The following is a 23,190-nucleotide window of genomic DNA, read 5'->3' as shown; positions in this document are numbered from 1 at the left end:
ACCAACCTCTTGTAATCTGATTCCATAGTATCCACTTCCCAGAGAACCCAAACTGACACAAGGGGACACTGCCACAATCCAGGCAAGAAATGGTGGTGCTCTCAGATCAGCTGGTGGTAGAGGAGTTGGGGGACAGCAGTCACATTCTGTATACATTTGAAGGTAGAATTTCCTGATAGGTTGATTGTATGTGGTGTAAACAAAAGAAAAGAGTCAAGAGTAGGTCAGGGTTTTTGGCCTGAGTGACTGGAAAGATGAAGTCGTCATTGACTGAAACAGGGAAGACCGGGAGAGGAGGAGGTCTTGGCGGTCAGGTCAGGAGTTCATGTTCAGTTTGAGATGGCTGTGAGACATCCAAATGAAGGTTTTAAGTGGGCAATTATATATGAGCTGGGAGTTCGGGGAAACAGTATGGGCTGGAGATATAATTTTTGAAGTCATGAGCCTGTAGATGATATACAACCTGATGAGATCACCAAGAGAACGAGCACAGATGGAGACGAGAAGAGGGTGAAGGTCTGAGTCCTGGAGCCTGCAACCTAAGGGGAGCTGAGAAGAGGAGACACCAGGAAAGGCAAGGAACAGGAACCACAGGAAAGTAGGAAGGAAAGCAAAGGTGGTCTCATGGAAGCCAGGTAGGGGAAGTGCTCTGTGAATCAGGACAAAGCCAAAGATGGGTGGTAACTATGAATTCCGGTTTATTAAAAATGAGGTTATTATGGCACACTCCTCTCCTTTCCTTCCTCTTTCCTCTACAAAAAAAAACCACACAAAACATTATAAAAATTCCCTTTCTGGAGTTCTTTCCCACCTTTCATCTTTCCTACCCATCTATTCCTTATATTAATGGCTTAGCTCCCGTATCAGAACTACAGGCAATTCGGGTCTTTTCAAACGGAGCAATGGGTTATTTTTTGAAACTCCATAAAAGTAACTACACAGTGATAAGGAAACGGGCAGTCACAGGACAATTTCGTAGAATTTATCTCTCCTCCTCCTCCTCTTCTTCTTTTGCAAAGTGGACCTTGGTTTCCCAGGTGGATTTAGGGGCTTTCTCCATGAGCTGAGTGCCTCGTATTATCATACAGGTAAAATATTCACGGAGGCAGTCACTTACTAGTAGTGGCTTTATTGCCTCCTTTTCCATCTCTAAGCAGGTGACTATAGTCTCCCTTCTGACTCATGAGCACATGGGATCCTTGGATGTTTTTTGGAAGTGAAGGTGTAAGGCAAAATCTTTTAAGGGACTATGTAAAAATTATTCAGGAATCACAACCATCTTCTTTCATTCAGTTCTTCTTGTACTGGAGAAGACTCAAGTCTCTTATAGATTAAATTGGGACTTGGATGAGGTTGTAGCAATTTCTTGTTTGGCTGCAACTGGGGACATAGCCAATGCCCCAGCTTGGCCTCAAGGCTTCTCCCCATGTGACATTACACGTTGTGGGAAGGTTATCTACGGAGGGCTGCTGCTGCCTTGTGTTCTCAAGTTTACCATGTATGGTTTACACGGATCAATTGAAACTTTGTCGGGTAGTGTCATCCCACATGTTATAGTTCACATCTGGTTTTCTCTCCAGCTGTGTTGAGAGCAGAGCCCATGACTCAGTTGTGAGCTAGACTGACTTGTGGCTCCTCACCAGATTGTGCACATCTTTTCCACCTGGCACATCATGCTGGTAACTTGAAACCAGGGGGAGAGGGGTATATGGAGGGAGAAGAGGAATCTACACTACAGAATTCAGCAAACAAGGAAATCTATAAACGCTTTAAATGAAGAGTTTCTCATACCCTCCTTGCCCTCCCCCTACTCCAGCCCTCCCTGGGAACTGATTTTAAATATTTGCCAGCATACTATAAGACTATGTTCTTATTTGTAACTTTGGCATTCTAACAGTGTTTCATGGACACAGTAGGTGCTCAATAATTTTTTTTGAATGAATGAAAAAAAAATATAACTAGTAACCTGAGGTTCTTTTTTCTAGGACAGCCTTATTATTTGAGTCCAGACAAGGCTCCTCTTTCAGCTTACTGCCCCTGACACCTCATAGTAGGTAGTGACTACTAAATGATAAATATAACCGTGGCTCCTTTTCTTGGGTGGCCTCATTCTAACCTTAATGATATATGTGCCTCCCCTCCAGCTATGGCCATGCCTACACAATTGTCATAGTTACTCCCATATGGCATGTTTCTGCTCAAAGTCTTCTCATTTGTTTTCATAGCACCCCCGTGGCAGACTGAGGGCAAGGATGGGGAGCTGAGTCCTAGACATGTGGAGTACTCTGATGACACACAACCTTTAAGGCACAGAGTTGGCACTAGAACTCATGGCATCAGAATCGTAGGCCAGGCCCGTTTCCAGTTCCAGCCTGCAATCAGATAGCTTCCGAGGCCATGGCTGCTCCCTCCCATGTCTGCCTCTAGCCTGGGTCTGAGTGGGGGCTTCTCTCCACACCTGTCCTCCTCCTCAGGTCTGAAGGTCATTGTGGGGGCCTTGCTGCGCTCTGTGAAGAAGCTTGTCGACGTGTTGATCCTGACTCTCTTTTGCCTCAGCATCTTTGCCCTGGTAGGTCAGCAGCTCTTCATGGGCACTCTGAACATGAAATGTGTCAAGAAGGACTGCTTGAACATCAGTAACCATGATGGTAAATACCCTACTTTTTATTCCTTAGTTTGTGCATAGTTAACTGTTTTATTCCCACTCATAACATTTATATGTGTGTATTACAGAGTCTCTTAGGAGCAGGGGGTAACCTCATCCCCCAAGGGTTCTCCAGTGGGCAGATGCATGTCTTAGAGAATTGGCTTGTTCTGTGGGTTTCTATGGAGAAAAAAAAGCCCAAAGTCATATCCTTAAGAACAGTGTCAGCTCCCATCCTTTCCACAAAGATTTCTGCCCACTTCTTTGACATGTTTTGCAGAAGTATTCAGCACTGTGACCACTTCATGGGGTGGTCTCACCAGTTTTATGTCCCAAGAGGCAAAGTGGTGGTGATGTCACTGCTTTCCCTCCTCCGGCTTCTTTCCTTTCCCTCTTTTTCTCTTGCTACTTTCTGATGACCTAGGCTCCCTATAGTTCCTCTCTGGACACCCATTTTGATCATTTTAGAGGGTTCTGAACCATCTGTTTCAAGTATAACCTGGCATATTTGCTGCTCTCTTTCATTTCTTTTTTTAAAAATCTGAATTTATGATTCTTTTCTTCTCAGACTATTGCTTTGAAAAGAAAGATTCCACTGAATTCAGGTTGTGTGGCACCTGGTTGGGTGAAAGGTAAGAAGCTTATATTCTCCATTTTTCTCTCAAGCAGAGCAACTCTAGACCTTTTAAAATGATGTGGCAAGCAGTCTTCACCCAATGATTTGTGGAAGGCAGTGATGGCAATTCTCAAACAGTACTGATTTTTTCATATGTCTAAGCAAGTTTAGATGTGCATTGTTAAATTTAAAAATTAATATGATTACAAAAATCATTAGTAGCATTAAAAGATAAAGTTGAGGAAATAGCCCAGAAAGCAGCAACAAAAGACAGAGACAGAAATATCACAATAAATACCAATCCAGAAGTTCTAACTTTTGACAAAGTAGGAATTCAAGAAATAGAGCATAGAAAAAAACAATAAAGGAAGAAATTAGCAAAGAAATAATATAGAAAATTTCCCTGGGATTAACAATGCAACTCCCTTGGAGTCCCATAAAGTGCCCAGTACAACAAATGAAAAAAGACCATGCCAAGTGCATTATTGTGGCATTGCAGAATCTTTGGGGGGAAACAATCTTAAAACCAAAAAGAAAAAGGTAATTGACAAATAATAAAAATTAAAATGAGATCAGAATTCCCACTAGCAACACAGGATAGTAGCTGAGCAGTGCCTTCGTATTTCTAAGGAAAAATAATTTTCAACTCAGAATTCTATTTCTGGCCAAACTATCAATCAACTATGAAGGTAGAATAAAGTTATACTCATATATGCAAAGCCACCCGGTCTTCTTAGGAAGCTTGAGATCTGCTCCAGAAAAATGAGGAAGTAAAACTTGGAAAGAGAAACAAGACAAGAGCCAAGAAAAAAATGTGTTCGACCCAAGAGAGCCATTGACATGGGCCACAGTATTTTTCTATGAAGAGCGATACAAATAGTGATGAAGCAGGATGGGATTAACCACCATAGCAGGAAGTTAATCAACAAGGGCTAAAATTGATCAATTAAATATCAGTATAAGTATTATATTTAGAGATGTGAATGTAAAATCCTTAAAAGTTGTTGAATTTGGGATGTGTAAGTAATGATTAAAGAATGATGGCATGGTTTTTATTATAAGCATAGATGCCATGTGAATTTTAAACCACATATGCTTTAATTTGATAAAAATACTGTATTTATTAAAAATTAAGAAAGCACATGCCCTGGCTGGGTGGCTCAGTTGGTTTAATGTTGTCCCATACACCAAAAGGTTGTGGGTTCTATTCCAGGTCAGGGCACTCACATACCTAGGTTGTGGGTTTGATTCCCGGTTGGAGTGAGTACAGGAGGCAACTGATTGTTGATTCTCTCTCTCTCTCTCTCTCTCTCTCTCTTTCTTCCTCCCTTTCCTTATCTCTCTAAAAATCAATAAAAGCATATCCTCGTGTGAGGTTTAAATAAAAAAGGAAGTGCATATCCTTAGTATATCATATTAAACTGATAAGAACAGATACTACACTTGATCTTAGCCAAAAGGCCGAGAAGCGATCCCTAGTATATCATAAAGATACACTTAACGATGTGTGCTTTGGTGATGTGGGCAAAGACCTATGTGCAAGATATCCATTGTTTGTAGAGTAAAACCCAAATTTTTGTAAAGGCAAAAGAGTGTTAACTGAAATGTAAATATTCATCATTAGTAGAGCAGTTAGATCAATCATGGGATTGTAAAACATGAAAAGAAATGGGGTATCTCCCTGTATGCTGATATGGAAAGATCCTCAAGCTATATTGCTCCATGAAAAAAGCAAAGTGCATGAGAGTGTTTAAAGAATGCTTCCATTTATGTATTATAGAAGATATGTATTGATATATATATGCTGCTATAATCATAGAAAACTTCTGGAAAGTCACAAAATAAGTTAAACTGTTGCCTCTAGGAAGTAGAACTGGGGGTTGGAGGAGAGAGGGAGACTTGATATTTATTGTATGACCTTTGCTACTGTTAATTGCTCACTATGTCACTGCACTTAAATTTTTAGTGAAAAACTAGCTAATATGAATTTCCTAATCAACCTATTTGAAAAGAGTCAATGGGTACCCACAATAAGGTATAGGCTGGGAGGGTTGACAGACTTGGATGGCCACTCTACAAATACTGACTTCACCTAGGACTTTTGGGTGTGAGCCCATGGCCCTCAGATGAACCAGTGCTATGCGGTGGGGTGAAATTGTTGTTCTTTCTCTGTTCCCTTGTTTTCCATATCTAGTGCCTGTTCCCACCAGTTTGCATGCAGCCACACTGACAGGAATCCTGACTACGGCTTTACAAATTTCGACAACTTTGGCTGGTCTTTTCTTGCCATGTTCCGGCTTATGACCCAAGATTCCTGGGAGAAGCTTTATCGACAGGTTATCTATTTTTTTAAATTATTCTCTCTAAATACCTATCATTTATTTATAACCTACCATCTGTTCTTCACCTTTGTCCCCTATTCCCCACCTTAACAGTGGTACTGTTACATTATGCTTTAAAAATTCTATTAGGAACATAAAATGATAGTATGATATATGAAAGAATAGTGCACACACCTTTCTCTTCCTAGAAATACGACAGTTCTCCATATCCCCTCCTGCCTGAAGTTCCACCACTAGTGCTTCAGTTTCCATGAAGCATTGCTGTCGCTCTTGCCTCTTTAATTTTAAAATGCGAATACTCTGGAGAAATTCATAGGAAATTCACTGAGACTTCCATGGGGATGGATGGATGGCATCTTCTCCCTGAGAGATAGGGTATCAGGAGTTCCTGGGTAACTGAGAGGCTGTAGATGAGGCTGTGGGCAGCTGAGCCAACTACTGCTGGGGAAGACCAATTGGTACTGTACAATTTCTACTTGAAATGATGGTCACCGCTACGTGGAAGAAGGCTCCGGATGCCAGCGTGTGCTTTGTCCCTTGCAGACCTTGCGTACCTCGGGGCCCTTTGCAGTCTTCTTCTTTGTGGTGGTCATCTTCCTGGGCTCTTTCTACCTGATTAACTTAACCCTGGCTGTTGTCACCATGGCTTATGAGGAACAGAACAAGAACGTAACTGCTGAGACGGAGGCCAAGGAGAGGATGTTCCAAGAAGCCCAGCAACTGTTAAGAGAGGAAAAGGAGGTAGGGGCTTATGGGGTCAGACTGTGGGCTCTACTTAGGGGAACTCCAGAGGCCATGGGGCCTGAGGCTCAGGCTGCTATATGAGGCCTGGTCACAGCACTCGACCTACTGGTGCTTTTCTGAGTATTTAAACCCCCCTGCAGACTGGCTCTGCTGCTCTCTCTCATTAAGATGTCTAGACACAGGGCTCTTGGGAACAGGTAACCCTTGGTTTAGTTACTCTTTGACCTTCTGAAACCTGAGCCTTTTAGGACAGATTCCAAATTGCTGGCTAGAAGAGATATAGATATAGATATAGATATAGATATAGATATAGATATAGATATAGATATAGATATAGACATAGAATCTCCAGGTTCTGCTTTAGACTTTATTGTGGGAATCTGGAGATGTTTATGTTCTGGGCCTTGCTTGAGAGGGTGTGGGTAGCTCTAGAGACAACAGCCATAATCATCTCTCCCTTCTTGAAATTCCTGTCTCATAGATAAGCCATTCTCATTGCTTTCCTGGTATCTTTACATTTTTCCCGTTCAATTCTAAGATTTTCAGGGCAGGGACCATGTTTTATACTCCTTCTCACCTTCCATAGATATATCTCAGGGGGAAACCTATTGTACCTCCTTAATATCTACATCACAGGCACATAGATTTATCGAGTTCCTAGCATATACTGGACGCTGTGCTAAGGGTTAGTGATACAGAGATATGAAAGAGTCTACTCTGCCTTTGAGAGCTGCAATCTCTGTGGACAAACAGGACATGTTCCCCAGATAAATAATGACAAAGCTAGCATATTCCAATTAGGTGAAGAGCAATCTGCATGGCACAGTGCTGCCAGAAAAGGGGAGAGAATGCTCACAAAGGCTGAGGTCATTTGTAGTGTTTCATAGGGAGGTGTAACCTGTTTATTAATTACTTTTGTTCCCTTTCTAAGGCTCTGGTTGCCATGGGAATTGACAGAAGTTCGCTTAATTCTCTTGAAGCATCATCTTTTTCCCCAAAGAAGAGAAAGCTATTTGGTAATAAGAAAAGGAAGTCCTTCTTTTTCAGAGAGCCTGGGAAAGAACAGGTTCTAGGATCAGATTCTGACGAAGATTCCCCCAAAAAGGTAAGTGTTGGCCAAGGAATTAATGATGGGTCACTCTAATGGAAAGGATTCATTCATTTATTTACTCATTTATCCACTCCTCCATTTGCACATACTTTCCTTCACCCATGTGTCTATTCAGTTACCCATTATTTACAAATATCTACTTAACATGTTGACAATGTTTACTATCTGCGTGGCACTGGGGTCGGTGATGGGGATACATGAGATGTATAAGACAAGCAACTAATGATGAAGATACACTAAAAAGGAGACAGTTGCTGTTCAATGTGATGACTGACGTGATGATTGCTGTGGGAGAACAGTGTTCCCTTCCAAGCAAACCCTGAGACATTCGAGTGCAAGTAGATTACTTAGAAAGTGATCCCAGGAAGCACTAAGAGGGGAGGAAAGAAGCAATACATGGAAGAGAGGGTAGCCAATGGAAGTGCATTATCAAACCATTTGCCACCGAAGATACTTGTAGTTTAACTTCCCGAGAGTGGGGTGCTAGGATATGTATACACCAACTTTGGTTCATCATTGGTTAAAGACTGCTAGGGTGAAAAGACAGTAATTTTTCTGTATTTTTAACTTGCTGTGTAGTAGGGCAGAGGGGGTTCGATAACCAGAGAAAGCCTTCAGATAAGGCCCAAGGACATACGGATGGGGCAAACAACAGCATCTGCTTCAGATAACCAACCCAATGATAGTGGCTTAAACTATGGTGAGAGCAGGGAGGATGAAGAGAGATGAACAGATTAACAGAGTACCGTGATCTGCAGAAGGTAAAATTTGGCAGTTGACTAGATATAGAGAATAAGAATGATGCCCAGTTTATGACTTTGGTGGTTGACTTGATGGAGGGTAATTTACTGAGACAGGAAAGGAACTTGTCCTGGGGATGTTGAAGATGGCAGGTTCCGTTTTGGACTGTCAAGTTTGATGTACTTATGGATCATCCAAGCAGAGTAGCCAATTGGATATACAGAAATGAAGTTGTTGGGGAATATGCAATAGAAAATACTAGTAAAAAGCTATTCTTATCATTAAGGTGGGAGATGTTGAAATATGTTTTACTTGTAGACAAAGGAATCAGAAACAGGGAAAATGTTGAAGATAAGGCTATGGAATAATGACTAGAGCCACTTTCCTGGGAGAGGATGTGGGCAGCAGGTGTGTGTGCATGCCCAAGGATCCGGGGATGTGGGGGGGGAGGGAGTTGAGGGGCCTTTGCAGAAGTAGATGGACAGATATCATCTACTGCTGTGAGTAGTTCTCTGATGGAGTGACAGAGTGTAGAGGCTTCTTTCCTGTCAGAACACAGCATATTGAAGAGACTGCAAATACTTTTTTTTAAATTCCTCACCCGAGGATATTTTTCCATTGATTTTTAGAGAGAGTAGAAGAGAGAGAGGGAAAGGCAGAGAGAAATATCAATGTGAGAGAAACACTTCGATTGGTTGCCTCCTGCACGAGCTTCCAACAGGTCCTGGGCTGGGGAGGAGACTGCAACCTTGGTATGTGCCCTTGACCAGAATCAAACCTGAGAGCTTTGGTCTGCAGGCCAATGCTTTATCCACTGAGCCAAACTAGCTAGGGCTGCAAATCTTTTTTTAGTATTTTGAAAGTTTCTCCTTGTGCCACAAAGACAAAGACCCAGACACATAATATAAAGTGTCTTTGCCCTTTAATTAGAACAGGAGATAGCCATATAGAGATTACAGGTTGCCTTTAGAACAGGCGATCACAGAGGAATAGTTCCCTCTGGGGCTCTGAATGGTCATAACTTTGGGGAAATAAGTCATTATGTATACTCGAGGTTCCTGGATAGCTGAAGGCTTATGTCCTTTAATCTCCAGAGAATTTAGAATTATAGGTAAGTAAGCTCTTGAGCACAGCCTGAGAGAGTGCTTGAGGGTCAGTACATAGATCTTGTGATATTTATTTTGATTGATCTCTTCAGTTACTGTTTCCAAATCTATTTAGGTAGCCATTTAAGGCACTTCACTCTCTGGCCCCAATCCACCTTTCTAAATTTATCTCTCCCTCTCACGCATTGTTTCCAAATTAGATTTTTTATTGCTTTCATACCCGGAATTACTGTTCATTAGTGTTTTTTTTTTTTTTTTAAAAAAAAAACAACAACAGCAAATGTTTATTGTTATATAGGTCTTTGAGTTTGAAATCCAAAATAAAGTTCTTGGTAGGACCAAACTTCCTCTGGAGCCTCTAAGGCAAACTCTTCCTTGCCCATTCTTAGCTTTTGATGAGTTGCCAGCAATCATTGTTATATTGATTAGTTTTTGTAAATTTTTGTTTGCTTTTTGTTGACAATGAATAAATCACAGAGAAAAAAAATTTTCTGTAGATAGGCCTATAGAAATGTGTACACATAAGAAACATGAGTGGTCAAACCGTATTTCTCTTATTTATTATATATGAAATAAGAGAATTGAACATCTGTCATGATCTTGAAATGAGTCATCCTATGTAAAATATTGAACATCTTTGTTGTATGTGGCATTGAAACTCAGTAGTTTGTGAAGTTTTGAAAAGAGGTGGCCTCTTCCCTTAGAAGGGCCATCATGTCCTCTTTTATAGCCATACCTCCTAGAGCAAACCAAACGACTGTCTCAGAACCTGTCAGTGGACTTCTGTGAGGAGCATAGAGACCCCTTTCAAAGGCAGAGAGCGCTCAGTGCTGTCAGCATCCTCACCATCACCATGCAGGGTAAGTTCTGCCTCCCAGCCCAAGGGAGAGCCTAACTTCAATCATGTCCTTCCATCTTCCTCTCTTCGGCATCCCCCACACCCCCCAAGCCCTCTGCAACCCACGTACTTCTTGCAAAGAGTGATTTCCTGTGCGTTTTTGGAGCATGTGAGCAAAGTGATTTGGAAGAAGGGGTCTTCCCTGTAGGCCCACCCTGAGTTGGCACTTGGGTAGGACCAACAGCACACACAGAACCTCTTGATTAGGCGAGGCAGTCACAGTGGTGACAATGATACTCAGCCTAGAAGAGAAGACATAGAAGTTTCTAGTAGGTGGCAGTTGTCCTTGAAGTTAGAGTTAGGCATGTGGCATGGACAATAGGAGACCTGTGTAAGCAGGCTGGATCCATCTGATGGACCGGTTAACAACAGGTAATAAGGACCAACTAAAGGGTTGGTGTTCAAGGACAGGACTCAGTCCCTGTAAGGAGAGGGCCAAATGGATCACTTAGCACTTTTGTGCCCATTGAATCACCTCATTTGGCCTGCATGAGTCTCTGAAATGGTTCCAGGGAAATCAGAGCTACAGCTGCTTTCAGACCTGAACTCAATCCGCTTATAGAGTGCTGCTTGTCTCTGAGTAAAGATGCTCCTGTCTGAATATCTCTCCTGCCCCTGAGCCCTGAAAGCTCTGTGCCTCTGTTACAGCTGTCAGCATGGTCTGCCTTGAGTGAACATATCATGGGCTTGTGTCTCTCTCTCCCAGGGGTTCACACTATAATGACTTGTATACAAGCATAAAGACTTGATGTACTTGATTATACCACAAGCAAGTTGTATGTGGAAAACCTTTCTGGCTACACCAGTCAGTGCCCTTCTTTGCTGGTCATGTTGTATCACAAGAGACCCTGGGGAAGAGGGAGGAAGGAATACAGAGAGCAGCCAGACCAGTTCAGAGATCACTCCTCAACTGCTCTTTCATTCTCCTTCTCCAGAACAAGAAAAATCCCAGGAGCCTTGCCTCCCATGTGGGAAAAATCTGGCATCCAAATACCTCATCTGGGATTGTAGCCCCCACTGGATACGCTTTAAGAAAGCCTTGAGAACTGTGATGACCGACCCCTTTACTGAGCTGATCATCACCATCTGCATCATAATCAACACTCTCTTCTTGGCCATGGAGCATCACAACATGAACAAGAGTTTTGAGTTGATGTTGCAAATGGGAAATTTGGTAACTTCAGGCTTTTTACAATATAAAACACATTTCAAACTTTGACTTCTCTCTTTCAAAGTCTAAGCATTTTGTAAGTGGCCCAACCTAACCTCCATCTTTGGTCCTCTTATGTGGAGTAGAGTGAAAAGATGATTTTTAGGATTTTTCATTTACCCAGTTCAGTAATTTCCCATGGGCTCTGTATTGACCCCTCTAGTATATTAAAGTGTCTTTTTAGTCATCCAGTAGATGACTAAAGAATCACCCAGTGGTAAGCCAGAAGCAAGTAAACATCTTAAAATGTCAACCATTTGGGATAATTAAGAAAACATTAACTATATCCAGAGGCCCTTTGTAATGGTGGTCCCTGGTGATACTGATGACATCATTTGTCACAAAATAATGTGATTGCCATTACTAGGCGTTGTTCCCCTGGAAAGATGAGTCAGGGTCTGGCAGCTGTGGGAGGTTTGCTTTCTGGGAAGGAGGTGTCTGGAGCTGGTGGGGTGGGGAGGGGGTAGGGTTTCATTTTTCCATTTGGACGGGACCTAGTCTTAGTTAGATTGGGTAAACTGAAATACGAGAGTGTACTGCATAATTCCTGCAGAAGGCATTTTTCCCCAAAGGAAAATTAGTCTTCCAAATATCATAAATAACAAATAATTACTCACTGAATGTTCTACCCTAATTAGTTCATTAGTTAATAGGCTAAAACTCTTACCAAAATGTCTAGTCCTTTCTTCTTAAAGCTTTATTTTATTTTTCCAATTTAAAAAGCTACACAAGCTTTTTAAATTTTTAAAAATAAGGGAAAATACAAAGAAAAGAAATATAAAAAAAGTCATTTCCAATGGTTCTACTAGCAAAGATAATCATTATTTAGCATTGCCGAGTGTTTCCAGGCAGTATGTATGTATGTATATATGTATGCATGTATTTTTAATTCTTTTTTTTACATTGATGAGAACCCACTGTACCAATTGAATCAGAAGTTGGTTCACAGAGCTACTTCTATGCATTGAGTTTAGTATGGGTTAGAACTGGAGACGGGTACCTCTCACCCTCAGTCCCACATTCCTCCTTGGAGGACCAGGGCTCCAGTGAGACTACAATGCAAGATCACGGTGGTTCTCCTTAAAGACAGTCTGTGTCTAAGTTCCTTTCCCCATATTGCCTTTCAGAAGAAATGCCCTGTGGGTGAGCATGAATCACATTCGATTCCATGCTACATGATAAACCTAATACACACTGTACCTTCTGACAGGTGAGGTCTTCTGGGCTCCAGGCTAGTGTATTCAGCTAGTTCCTGCTCAGGTACTCCAAAAATGGGCTGATGGTATTGTTTCACTTGGAAGCTGAATGCTGTTCCTTCATGGCCATGCTTCCTACCTCAACAGTCAGCAGACCCATCTTTCAGCACCTCCTCCTGGTGGATGGAGTTATTGGATAAGTTCCAGAGAACCCAGAGTCACCCCCCTGGACAGGGCTTTGCAATTGCAGAGGTGGTCTGTCCATCACTTTATCAGCTGGTCCAACTGTGGGAAGTGACAAAAGCCCCCTCTCAGATTTCCCACTGGCAAGGCATCCTGGATGTTGAGATGAAGCTGCATTTTTCAGTCAGAAGCTGGCTCATTAAATCACTTTCTTCTTCACTCTCTCCAGAGGCAGAAAGAAGCACAAGGATGTTGGTGTCTGAGGACATGGGCAGCACCTGCACCCCAACTCCTGAAAATTGATGAGAAACTTGTAGCGCTGGCCACATTGCCTGTGCTCCATTCCATGTGCACTATGCCCTAGACACACAACACAAAGGTGGCAGCCACCCACCTATTATATCCCTATGTTGCTGATGGAGGGGAGGCATGGGAGCCTTGAGTTCCAAAGAACACATCCAAACCTCCCTCCTCTGATGGGTAGACTTATAGGACTGGACTTGGAAATGGACTCTCTAGGCTCCAGGATTGCTCGAATCAAGGGAGTACATTAAGCTCAAGAGGCCATCCATAGCAGTGGAATTGGACTGCAAAACCAATGATCCCAAGGCATCAGGGAGACTGTAGTGTAGACACCTACTGGTAAAGCCCGAAGGCAACAGGAGGAAGAGGAGCGTGTCAGAAGGGGACAGGGATCAGTCCAGCACAGTGAACTAGAACAGGCAACACTGCCTGCCTTTAGGTACTGGGTGTGGCATGGGCAGGGGTCGACAGCAATAGTTAAAGGGAAAAGATAGATATAAGCTTTGAATTTTATTTGCCACCCTTGATTTCTTTTTATTTGCCTATTATGGATTTATCTGTTCCTATCCTCTTAACTTATGTCATTTTATTTTAGGGATTTAAAAAATAAATCATAAGTAATTATTTATAAAAAATAGATCATGTTACTTTTAATAGGGAGATTTAATCATTAATGGGTTGTTGTTGTTTTTCCCAGAATTGTAGAGGAGCGTCTTATAACTGACAGCATTTTAAAAGACTTTAATCTTTTTATATTACCTTGTCATTTCCATACTGTTGTTTTTCTCCTTTTTATTTCTGTGTGTGTGTGAGATGGAGAATGTGCTGTTTGCTATGAGGATATGCTTTGATTTATCTTCTGAAAGATAGTTTTGAATTTAGCTACTACTTATTCAACATTGTGCAAGTTCCTTAAGCCTGTATTTACCTGATTATCAAAAACAAGGCAAAAAATATTTTTGCCTATGGTGCTATAATTTAGCACTTTTTAAAAACTGTTACCTCTCCTTTTAATTCTTTGATATTTTATTCTGGAATGAAGAGCCCTGCATTCCAAATGAGTTTTTAGGGTTATATTCCAACTCACCAATCCTCCTTTCAACTATAATGAACCTAAGGTTTATCTTGTGAGTTGCTCAAAGGTACTTTTCTGTCCCTAGTAATGTTTTGAGTTCTCTGTTCTGGGCCCCTTTTAAATTTTTTTTTTTTTCTGATCAAGGTACTAAGATTGAGTGGTTAGGTGAGCTCCTCCTGGATTCTGGTTTATAGAGGATATCTGTCTTTAATTCATAGAGCTGTTGTGCAGTTCCCCTTTTTAGAGTTCTTACCCCTTGGTATTTTTAAAGAATTTAATGGAATTAATTGATACTTGCTATCATTCTGCCATCTACCAAGAAGCGAGCTTTGCTTTAATTTCAACAGAATGAGAAATATTTTTTCTCCATCCTGAGATGTCTGTGAGGTTGGTAACATTGAACTGGGCACCATGGAAGGGGGTGGAGAGAGAGCAAAGGTAGGGTAAGGTTCATGCTATAGCAGTTAAATATTTCTTTTTCATGGATTTTAGGCAATATTGTGCAACCAGGAGAATGCATTATATTTCTTTGTAACTCCTGTAATTCCTTGGAACCATTCTTTTTTTTTTTCTTTCTGGAACCATTCTTAACATGTGTGTGCAAGAAGAGGTGGCTTCCTTTTCCCACTTTTCTTTGTCTCAATATAGGTTTTCACGGGCATTTTTATAGCAGAAATGTGCCTTAAAATCATTGCGCTCGATCCCTACCACTACTTTCGCCGAGGCTGGAACATTTTTGACAGCATTGTTGCTCTTCTGAGTTTTGTAGATGTGATGATGCCGCAAAGTTTGCCAGTTTTCCGTTCCTTCAGAGTGGTAAGGCACTTACTTTCTTATTTTGCTGAATAACTTAGCAGCCAGGATTGAAAAGAGTCTTCAGTGAGTTCAGTGGTTAATTTGGATAAATGAGTTCATCTTACTTTAATCAGAGAACCCAAAATGTACTCCTCTTCCTACTCAGGTCTTCAATAAATGCCCTTGGGAGTCCCAGGGACCTTCTCGCAGCTGAACCCCTACTCTCCCCTCCACCCTTCCAAGATAAGCCTTTAGGCAACCAGTTGCAAAATGTGTCTTACGGTGTCAGGACTCAGCCCTTTGTCACCCCAATGATCTCTTCCTCCACGGAGCTCTCAGCCAGGCACCCTCACTTCAGGGCTCACCAAGGGGGTTTAGACTCCAGAGCCCAGGAAGGGGATGGGCACTGCTGGTGGCAGGTGCTTTCTCACAAGTCCCTCCTCAGGGCTGCCAGTGCCACATTCCACATGTCACAGCCATTGGAGGCATCCTGGCAACCTGAGCAGAGTATCTAATGTTAACTGACACAGGAAATGCTCAGAGATGAGGAAAGCACTGTCTTTAAGGAGTTATAGTCTAGGGATGATGCAAGACAGGCCCAGAAATGGCCATGAAGCAAAGTAGAGTGTGACTAAGCCCACAAGAGGTAGGATAGAAATCTAGAGAAATCACATCTGAGTGGGAGATATGGAACCACAAAAGATGGCCTTTTGTCCTCTTTCAAAGGTTAATTTGGCATGGATAGGATTTCTAAGCCTATAGAGTGAGACATTTGATTCTGTTACCTAAGTGTACATTTGATACTTGGATATATCAGGAGAGCACACTGCTCCAAGTCAGGCATTATTAGGCTGCTCTGCTAAAGTGTCGTGGGTGCTCACGTGAGCAAAATTGCATTTGTTTTTACTGTTGTTTAGGCTTATTACATCCACACGTTTAGCAAGGAACTCTGGTGTTGTCTGCATATGAGACACAGTTTCTCCCAGCTCCCCTCTGAGCAGACGGTGGTGGTCTTTCTCTTGGGACATAAGACTTTCCGACCTGCAATATTTCCACCCTCAGATAGCTGATACCTGTTGTACTTTGGACTTAAACCACAGTTTATATTTAAAGTTAATATAAAAAATAACCTATGAAACTAGTTGCTGTGTTTTCTCCAAGTTGTCTCTAACACATCTGTAAGGTTTCATGGAGGAAAATCCTCTTTGGAAAAAAGTGTGTGTGTTTTGAGTAACCGATTGCCTATCCTCTCCTGAGTAAAAACATCATATGACATTCATCATTGTCGTAAAGTTTAGATTCAGACTTGTGATCTGAATAATATAGTGCAGGAGTTAGCAAACCTTTGCTTTAAAGGCCAAATGGTAAATATCTTTGGCCTTACAGGTCATGTGGTCTCTGTGAAAACCATTCCGCTTTGTCATTGTAACACAAATGTAGTCCTAGATGTTGGAGAATGAATGGACGTGGCTGAGTTCCAATAAAACTTTACAAATGTGGAAATTTGAACTTCATATAATTTTTATGTGTAATAAAAAATTATCCTTCTCTTGATTATTTTTCAACCATTTAAAAATGTACAAAATGTCCTTACCTCTCAGTCCATACAAAAACAGGCAACGGGATGGATTTGATCCTCAGGCCTAAGTTTTTTTTGCCTCTGATACATATTTTATATAGTAAGCATGTGTGCTCAATTCCATCATCATGACCCCAAAGTCTTTATCATTTAAAAATAACTAGAACAAAATATTTTCATTTTAAAAACCAAATTAGATATAGGCGAGTGTCAGATTGGGATATGGAGTTGGTGGCAATGTTTAGTATGGATTGGCTTTGCAAAGATTTTTGAAAGTCATAAATGCTGTGGCTTGAGACCAGGCCTTTTGTTTTGTGACGGAACAGATGGAATTTGTCCTTAACTGGCTTTTCTTCCGTTTTTGTTCATTGTCTGTATCTACAGCTGAGAGTCTTCAAGTTAGCCAAATCTTGGCCGACTTTAAACACCCTGATTAAGATCATAGGCCACTCGGTTGGAGCCCTTGGGAACCTGACTGTGGTCCTGGCCATTGTGGTCTTCATTTTCTCAGTAGTGGGCATGCAGCTGTTTGGCTCTAGTTTCAGCTGTGAGAAAAAAAATCCAAAACCCTGTAATGCTACGGCAGCCGCATGTCTTCGACGCTGGCACATGGGGGACTTCTACCACTCCTTCCTGGTGGTGTTCCGCATCCTCTGCGGGGAATGGATCGAGAACATGTGGGAATGCATGCTAGAAGCTGATAAATACCTGTGCATCGTTGTCTTCTTGTTGATCATGGTGATAGGAAAACTTGTGGTGAGTGTGTTAGACCTTTTAACATGAAAATACATGAACTAAAGAAACACATTAGCTTCTTTTGCAACATTTCACTAGTGACATTCTTATTCTAAACAATATGATGATATTATATAATATTAGTAATTTGTGTTTGAATTTGGCTTGAGGCAAGTATGATAAGCATGAAACAAAACCTCCTTGTCACAATAGTGCTTGTGTTGACTGTTGTCCCAATAGCTATTTTACCCCAGGTGATAGGATTCTAAGATAATCATTATATTCTCTTACCCCAGGTGATAGGATTCTAAGATAATCATTATATTCTCTAATCATTATATTCTCATTATAATCATTATATTCTAAGATAATCATTATATTCTAAGATAATTATTATATTCTAAGATAATCATTATATTCTAAGATAATTATTATATTCTAAGATAATCATTATATTCTCAAACCCCTCCCTTTGCCCTAACCACTCCCATGCCAGCCTGATTGATGTCTAACTGCTCCCCTGCCAGCCTATTTGCCCCCAACTTCCCTCCTCTGCCGGTCTGGTCACCCCTAACTGCCCTCCCCTGCAGGATTGATCACCTCCAACTGCCCTCCCTTGCAGGCCTGGTGCCTCCCAACTGCCCTCCCCTGCTGGCCATCTTGTGGTGGCCATCTTGTGTCCACATGGGGGCAGGATCTTTGACCACATGAAGGCAGCCATATTGTGTGTTGGAGTGATGGTCAATCTGCATATTACTCTTTTATTAGATAGGATAGAGGCCTGGTGCATGGGTGTGGGCCAGCTAGTTTGCCCTGAAGGGTGTCCAGGATCAGGGTGGGGGTTCCCTTGGAGCATGGGGCGGCCTGAGCAAGGGACCTATGGTGGTTTGCAGGCCGTCCACGCCCCCTGGTGACCTAAGCAGAGGCCATGGTATCTGGAATTTATTTACCTTCTACAATTGAAACTTTGTAGCCTGGAGCAGAGCCAAGTCTCCTGCTCCTTCTGTGGCTGGCAGCCATTTCTGTTGGGTTTTGTGTATCTGAAACTTTATAGCCTTAAGCAGAGGCCTGGGCTGGCCAGGGTGTGCAGAAAGCTTTGCTTCTTCCATTGCCTGGGGCAACCCTAGCCTCCCGCTCTTTCCAGCTCTGTGGCTGCCGCCATTTCTGTTTGGATTTGTTTACCTTCTATAATTGAAACTTTATAGCCTTGAGTGGAGGCTTAGGCCTGGAAGGGCAGGCGGAAAGCTTGGCTTCCTCTGTTGCCTGGGAAACCCAAGCCTCCCCCCCTGCTCTCTGTAGCTGTAGCCATCTTGGTTGGGTTTATTTGCATACTCACTCTGATCGACTGGTGGGCGTGGCTGGTGGGCGTGGCTGGTGGGTGTGGCAGAGTGATGGTTAATTTGCATATTACTCTTTTATTAGGTAGGATACACACACACACACACACGCACACGCACGCACACACACACACACATACATATCTCCTATATAATAAAAGCCTAATATGCAAATCAACCGAATGATGGAACGGCCATTTGCTATGATGCGCACTGACCACCAGCGGGAAGACACTCAATGTAGGAGCTGCCCCCAGCCGTCCCCAGGCCAGCCAAGATAGGTGCCAGTGGGGCCCCCTATCTCCCATTGCCCCACAAGTCGCCCCACAGATTGGCCCTGATCATAGGCCAGGCCTAGGGACCCTACCTATGTACGAATTTTGTGCATTGGGCCTATAGTACACACACACACACACACACACACACACACACACACACATATGTATATACACTGAGTGGCCAGATTATTATGATCTCTGAACACATAATAATCTGGCCACTCAGTGTGTGTGTGTGTGTGTGTGTGTGTGTGTGTGTGTGTAAAATATATATAAATATATATAATATATAAAACTATATAAAAATATATATATACATATATATATTAGAGGCCTGGTGCATGAATTTGTGCATGGGTGGGGTCTGGTCAGCCTGGCCAGGAGGAGGGGACATGGGCGGTTGGCTGGCCTGCCTGCTGGTCGAACTCCTGGTGAGGGGACAATTTGCATATTAGCCTTTAATTATATAGGATATACAGTGAGTGGCCAGATTATTATGCGTTCAGAGATCATAATAATCTGGCCACTCAGTGTGTGTGTGTGTGTGTGTGTGTGTGTGTGTGTGTGTTGTTGTTGTTGATTTCAGAAAGGAAGGGAGACAGATAGATAGAAACATCAATGATGAGAGAGAATCATTGATCAATTGCCTTCTGCACACCCCCTACTGGGGATCAAGCCCACAACCCAGGCATGTGTCCTTGGCCGGAATCGAACCTGGGACCCTTCAGTCCACAGGCTGATGCTCTATCTACTGATCCAAACTGGCTAGGGCAGGTTTCTTATTTTTAAAGAAGGGGACAAGGGAACAAATGGTACTTTTACTTCCTCTGGGCCGTTTTATGACAGGGATTCTGGATAGAACTGTAAACATGCAGCCACCAGAAGAACCAGATAAGCCAAAGCCAGCACTGAGGAAGGTAGAGAGAAATGGTGGAACAAACATGTCTATCTGTCATAACTAGGCCCCTGTTTTATTTTCAAACTTCTGGTTATATTGCATTTCCTTATTGTGTAAGCTGACTTGAGTTTGTTACTTGTAGTTGGAAACATAGGTATTTATGGAGCGGCTAATTAGGCATCTACCAGTGAGGGTGTGAAGAGACAGGAGACACCCAAGGACACCTGAGTTGGGGCTATGGTGCAAATATACTTAGGTATCTGCACATGGTAGTTTATCCTAAGAACACAAGGAAAGTGTAGATAGACAGTAAGTGATACAAAAGTTCAGAAGAGCAGGACATCACCAATGGGAATGGGGAAGGGATCATTAAGAAAGGATCTGTGTAAGATATAGTACTTGAGAATGGCATTTAAGAGGCAAGGGGACCTGAGCCGATGGAGGAGAGCTTGAGCAAAGATCCAGAGTTGGCAATTCTCATGGTGAAGGTGAAAAATATTGGCTCTACCCATTCACACCCACCAGACACTTCTCTCCGAAGGATGTATATTTTTGAGCTGGTGAGAGCCACAGAGGAGTTTGAGGAGTTAAAGATGATGAATTAGGGGTGTGTGAATGTAAGCAAAAATCCCAAGTAGGGAGCTGTGGAGATGATCTGAGTTTAAAGTGAGATGTGCTTCAATAGAAGCGATGTAGATTTGACTCAAACCCTTCTGCCTCAGCGCCAGTACTTACTGCAGTTCGGGCAGTGGGATCTAAAGAGCCTGCACAAAGTACACCAAGTCTCCAACTTTGCAAACAGAAGAGGACCCCACAGCAGTCTTAGACATCAGGCCCATGTCCCTGTGGGCAGTTCCAACAAGTGTCCAAGCTTATGATTCTGGCTGATTCACAAGGAATATACTTTTGATTATACCACATGGTCACACTGTTCTGCTTTACTCTGGCCAGAGTCTACAGTAGGTATTGCTTATATGTAGATAGGCTGGATTTGGCTGTTTGTACCCCTTAACATGAGTTTTTCTTTTGTCTTATCTTGTTATCTTAATTACTCCTCAATCTCTTTTTATTTATTTTATAGATGAAATTTCTTGGGAAATAGAAGGACATAGAAATTTCATTTGATTTGGTTTTGGGTCTTGGGGAAAATTGTTCTGGAAACCTACTGTATCCTTTTGTTTGCTAAATTGTCCATTCTGCTTGTGCCCCCACTCCAACCCCTCCGCAGGTACTCAATCTCTTCATTGCCTTGCTGCTCAATTCCTTCAGCAATGAGGAGAGGGATGGAAACTTGGAGGGAGAGTCCAGGAAAACCAAAGTCCAGTTAGCCCTGGATCGCTTCCACCGGGCTTTCCGTTTTGTGATACGTACTCTGGAGCAATTTTGTCGCAAACGATGCAGGAGGCAAAAGTCACCAAAGCAAAAAGAGGTGAAAGAAGGCTCTTCTGCAGAGAACAAAGATGTCTTTCCCCTGGTCACAGAGATTAAAAAAGACCCAGTGACCTGGGAAGAGTCCAGTGTACTAACTCCTGCACCAAAGCCCTTGCGTGTTGGGCCCGATCGGACTTGGTTGGCCCCACTTGCAGAGGAAGAAGATGTTCAATCTCCTGTAGACAATGAACAGACTGTCACACAACCTGAGGCTGGGGAGCAGGTATGAAGGCTCACACAGAGACTTAGAGGGTGTGTGGAGCTAGAGTTGCTACAGGGCACTGGTTGCCACGGGGCACTGGGTGCACTATGCATGGATAATAAGGGTAGAATTTGTGGCGGCTGCCCCTCAAGGCGATGGGCCCATCCCAGGGCTGTGCTGATCATGGCCCTATACATGTGACACAGATGAGAGGTGTCGGAGGAGTTCAGAGGGGAGCGAGATCAGAGTACTCTAGGGCAACAGGGGAATCAAGTGCCTTTAGTTGAGCCCTAAAAGAATTTGGGTTGGATAAAAGGTGAGGAAAGAATGTGGAAGGTGAAGTGAATAGCATAGAAAAAGAGACAGTGATAGGAAAAAACTCAGAAGGGTCTTGGGGAAAATGGTTCTGGAAACCTACGATATCCTTTCGTTTGCTAAATTGTCCATTCTGCTTGTGCCCCACTCCAACCCCTCCCCAGGTACTCAACCTCTTCATTGCCTTGCTGCTCTCTGCAGGAATCAGTGGTGGGGCTCATGGGTGAGGAGTGGTGGGAGATGAGGGCTGTCAGTTTCTTTTACCCGTATGTTGCACCTTTATAATTGCCCCATAGGCCTTGGGTATTCCCTTCTGGGTTATTTTTCCTCCACATTTTTCTCTTTGCTTTTTAGTTTTGGAGGTTTCTGTGCAGATATCCTCAAGCTCAGAGATTCTTTCCTCAGCTGTGTCCAGTCTACTAAAGCCCATCAATGGCATTCTTAAATTTTGTTACATTTTTTACCTCTAGCGTTTCTTTTTTGTTCTTTCTTAGAATTTCCATTGCTCTGATTAAATTGCCTGTATATTCTCACATGCTGTCTACTGTATCCTTAGAGCCCTTAGCATTTTAATCATGTTGTTTTAAATTCCTGGTCTGATTAATTTGAACATCTTTGCCATATTGAGTCTGGTTCTGATGCCTGCTCTGCCTTTTTAAACTACATTTTTTGCCTTTTAGTATGTGTTGTAACTTTTTTTTTTCATACTTGGACATGATGTATTGGTAATGAAACTGCTGTAAATAGGCCTTTAGTTATATGTTGGTGAGGTGTGGGGGAAACGGAAGAGTTCTATTGGAGAGGAAAAGGGAGATGGAAGAATTCACAAGTATATGGAAATTAAGCAAAACATTGTTAAATAACCAAGTCAAAGAAGAGATCACAAAAATATTTTAAATTCTTAAAGATAAATAGAAATGAAAATATAATATGCCAAAATTGTTGGATGCAGTTAGCTGCTCTCCCTCTCCTTCCTCTGTGCTGAGGTTTCAGGCTTTCAGTGAGCCTGAGCTTCTGGACTCTGGACTTCACAGTGCTTCTCAGTAGCCCTGTCCTTAGGTGGGACAGAATGGCTAGAGTAAGCTGGAGTTGGCTATTTCCTTCCTTCCACGTGGAAATCTAGAGCTGGCTGGAATCAGGTATTATCTTTCCCCCAGGTCAGTAAGACCGTGATAAAACCCAGCAGGTTAGGTTCTGATTAACTAGTTTCTCTTGGGGGCAGGGCTTGTTAGGAAGAACAGAATACTCCCATACCTTTCAAAATGATTTCTTTTACCCTGCCCCTGCTGAAAGCATGAGGGGATTTTTCTCCAATATTCACTCTGAGAACTTGGTAGAGTTCCAAGAGGTAAAACTCACAACAGTCTGGGCCCCACCTGAAGATGGTCCTACTGAGCTTTTGTCTCTTAAACTTGTCCACACTTAGCCTGCAGCAGTTTGTCAATTACAGT

The 23,190-nt window shown here is 42.4% G+C and overlaps 1 protein-coding gene and 1 pseudogene across 1 annotated transcript in view; one reads left to right on the top strand and one right to left on the bottom strand.

Moving 5' to 3' along the window:
- The window catches only part of SCN11A (sodium voltage-gated channel alpha subunit 11), a 74,118-nt gene that overhangs the window by 22,422 nt on the left and 28,506 nt on the right, over nt 1-23,190 (top strand). The window contains exons 6-15 of the mRNA XM_008154831.3: nt 2,475-2,648; nt 3,213-3,276; nt 5,455-5,596; nt 6,146-6,343; nt 7,278-7,451; nt 10,035-10,164; nt 11,138-11,376; nt 14,818-14,985; nt 16,928-17,299; nt 21,020-21,445. Of these exons, the coding sequence (XP_008153053.1) occupies nt 2,475-2,648; nt 3,213-3,276; nt 5,455-5,596; nt 6,146-6,343; nt 7,278-7,451; nt 10,035-10,164; nt 11,138-11,376; nt 14,818-14,985; nt 16,928-17,299; nt 21,020-21,445 (2,087 nt within the window). The remainder of the gene's footprint in view (nt 1-2,474; nt 2,649-3,212; nt 3,277-5,454; nt 5,597-6,145; nt 6,344-7,277; nt 7,452-10,034; nt 10,165-11,137; nt 11,377-14,817; nt 14,986-16,927; nt 17,300-21,019; nt 21,446-23,190) is intronic.
- On the bottom strand, nt 4,631-4,733 carry LOC114228604 (U2 spliceosomal RNA; annotated as a pseudogene).

The sequence above is a fragment of the Eptesicus fuscus genome, chromosome 18, assembly GCF_027574615.1.
Source record: "Eptesicus fuscus isolate TK198812 chromosome 18, DD_ASM_mEF_20220401, whole genome shotgun sequence".
NCBI lineage: Eukaryota > Metazoa > Chordata > Mammalia > Chiroptera > Vespertilionidae > Eptesicus > Eptesicus fuscus.
The sequence above is the reverse complement of the archived record's forward strand: the minus strand, read 5'-3'. Positions and strand labels throughout refer to the sequence as shown.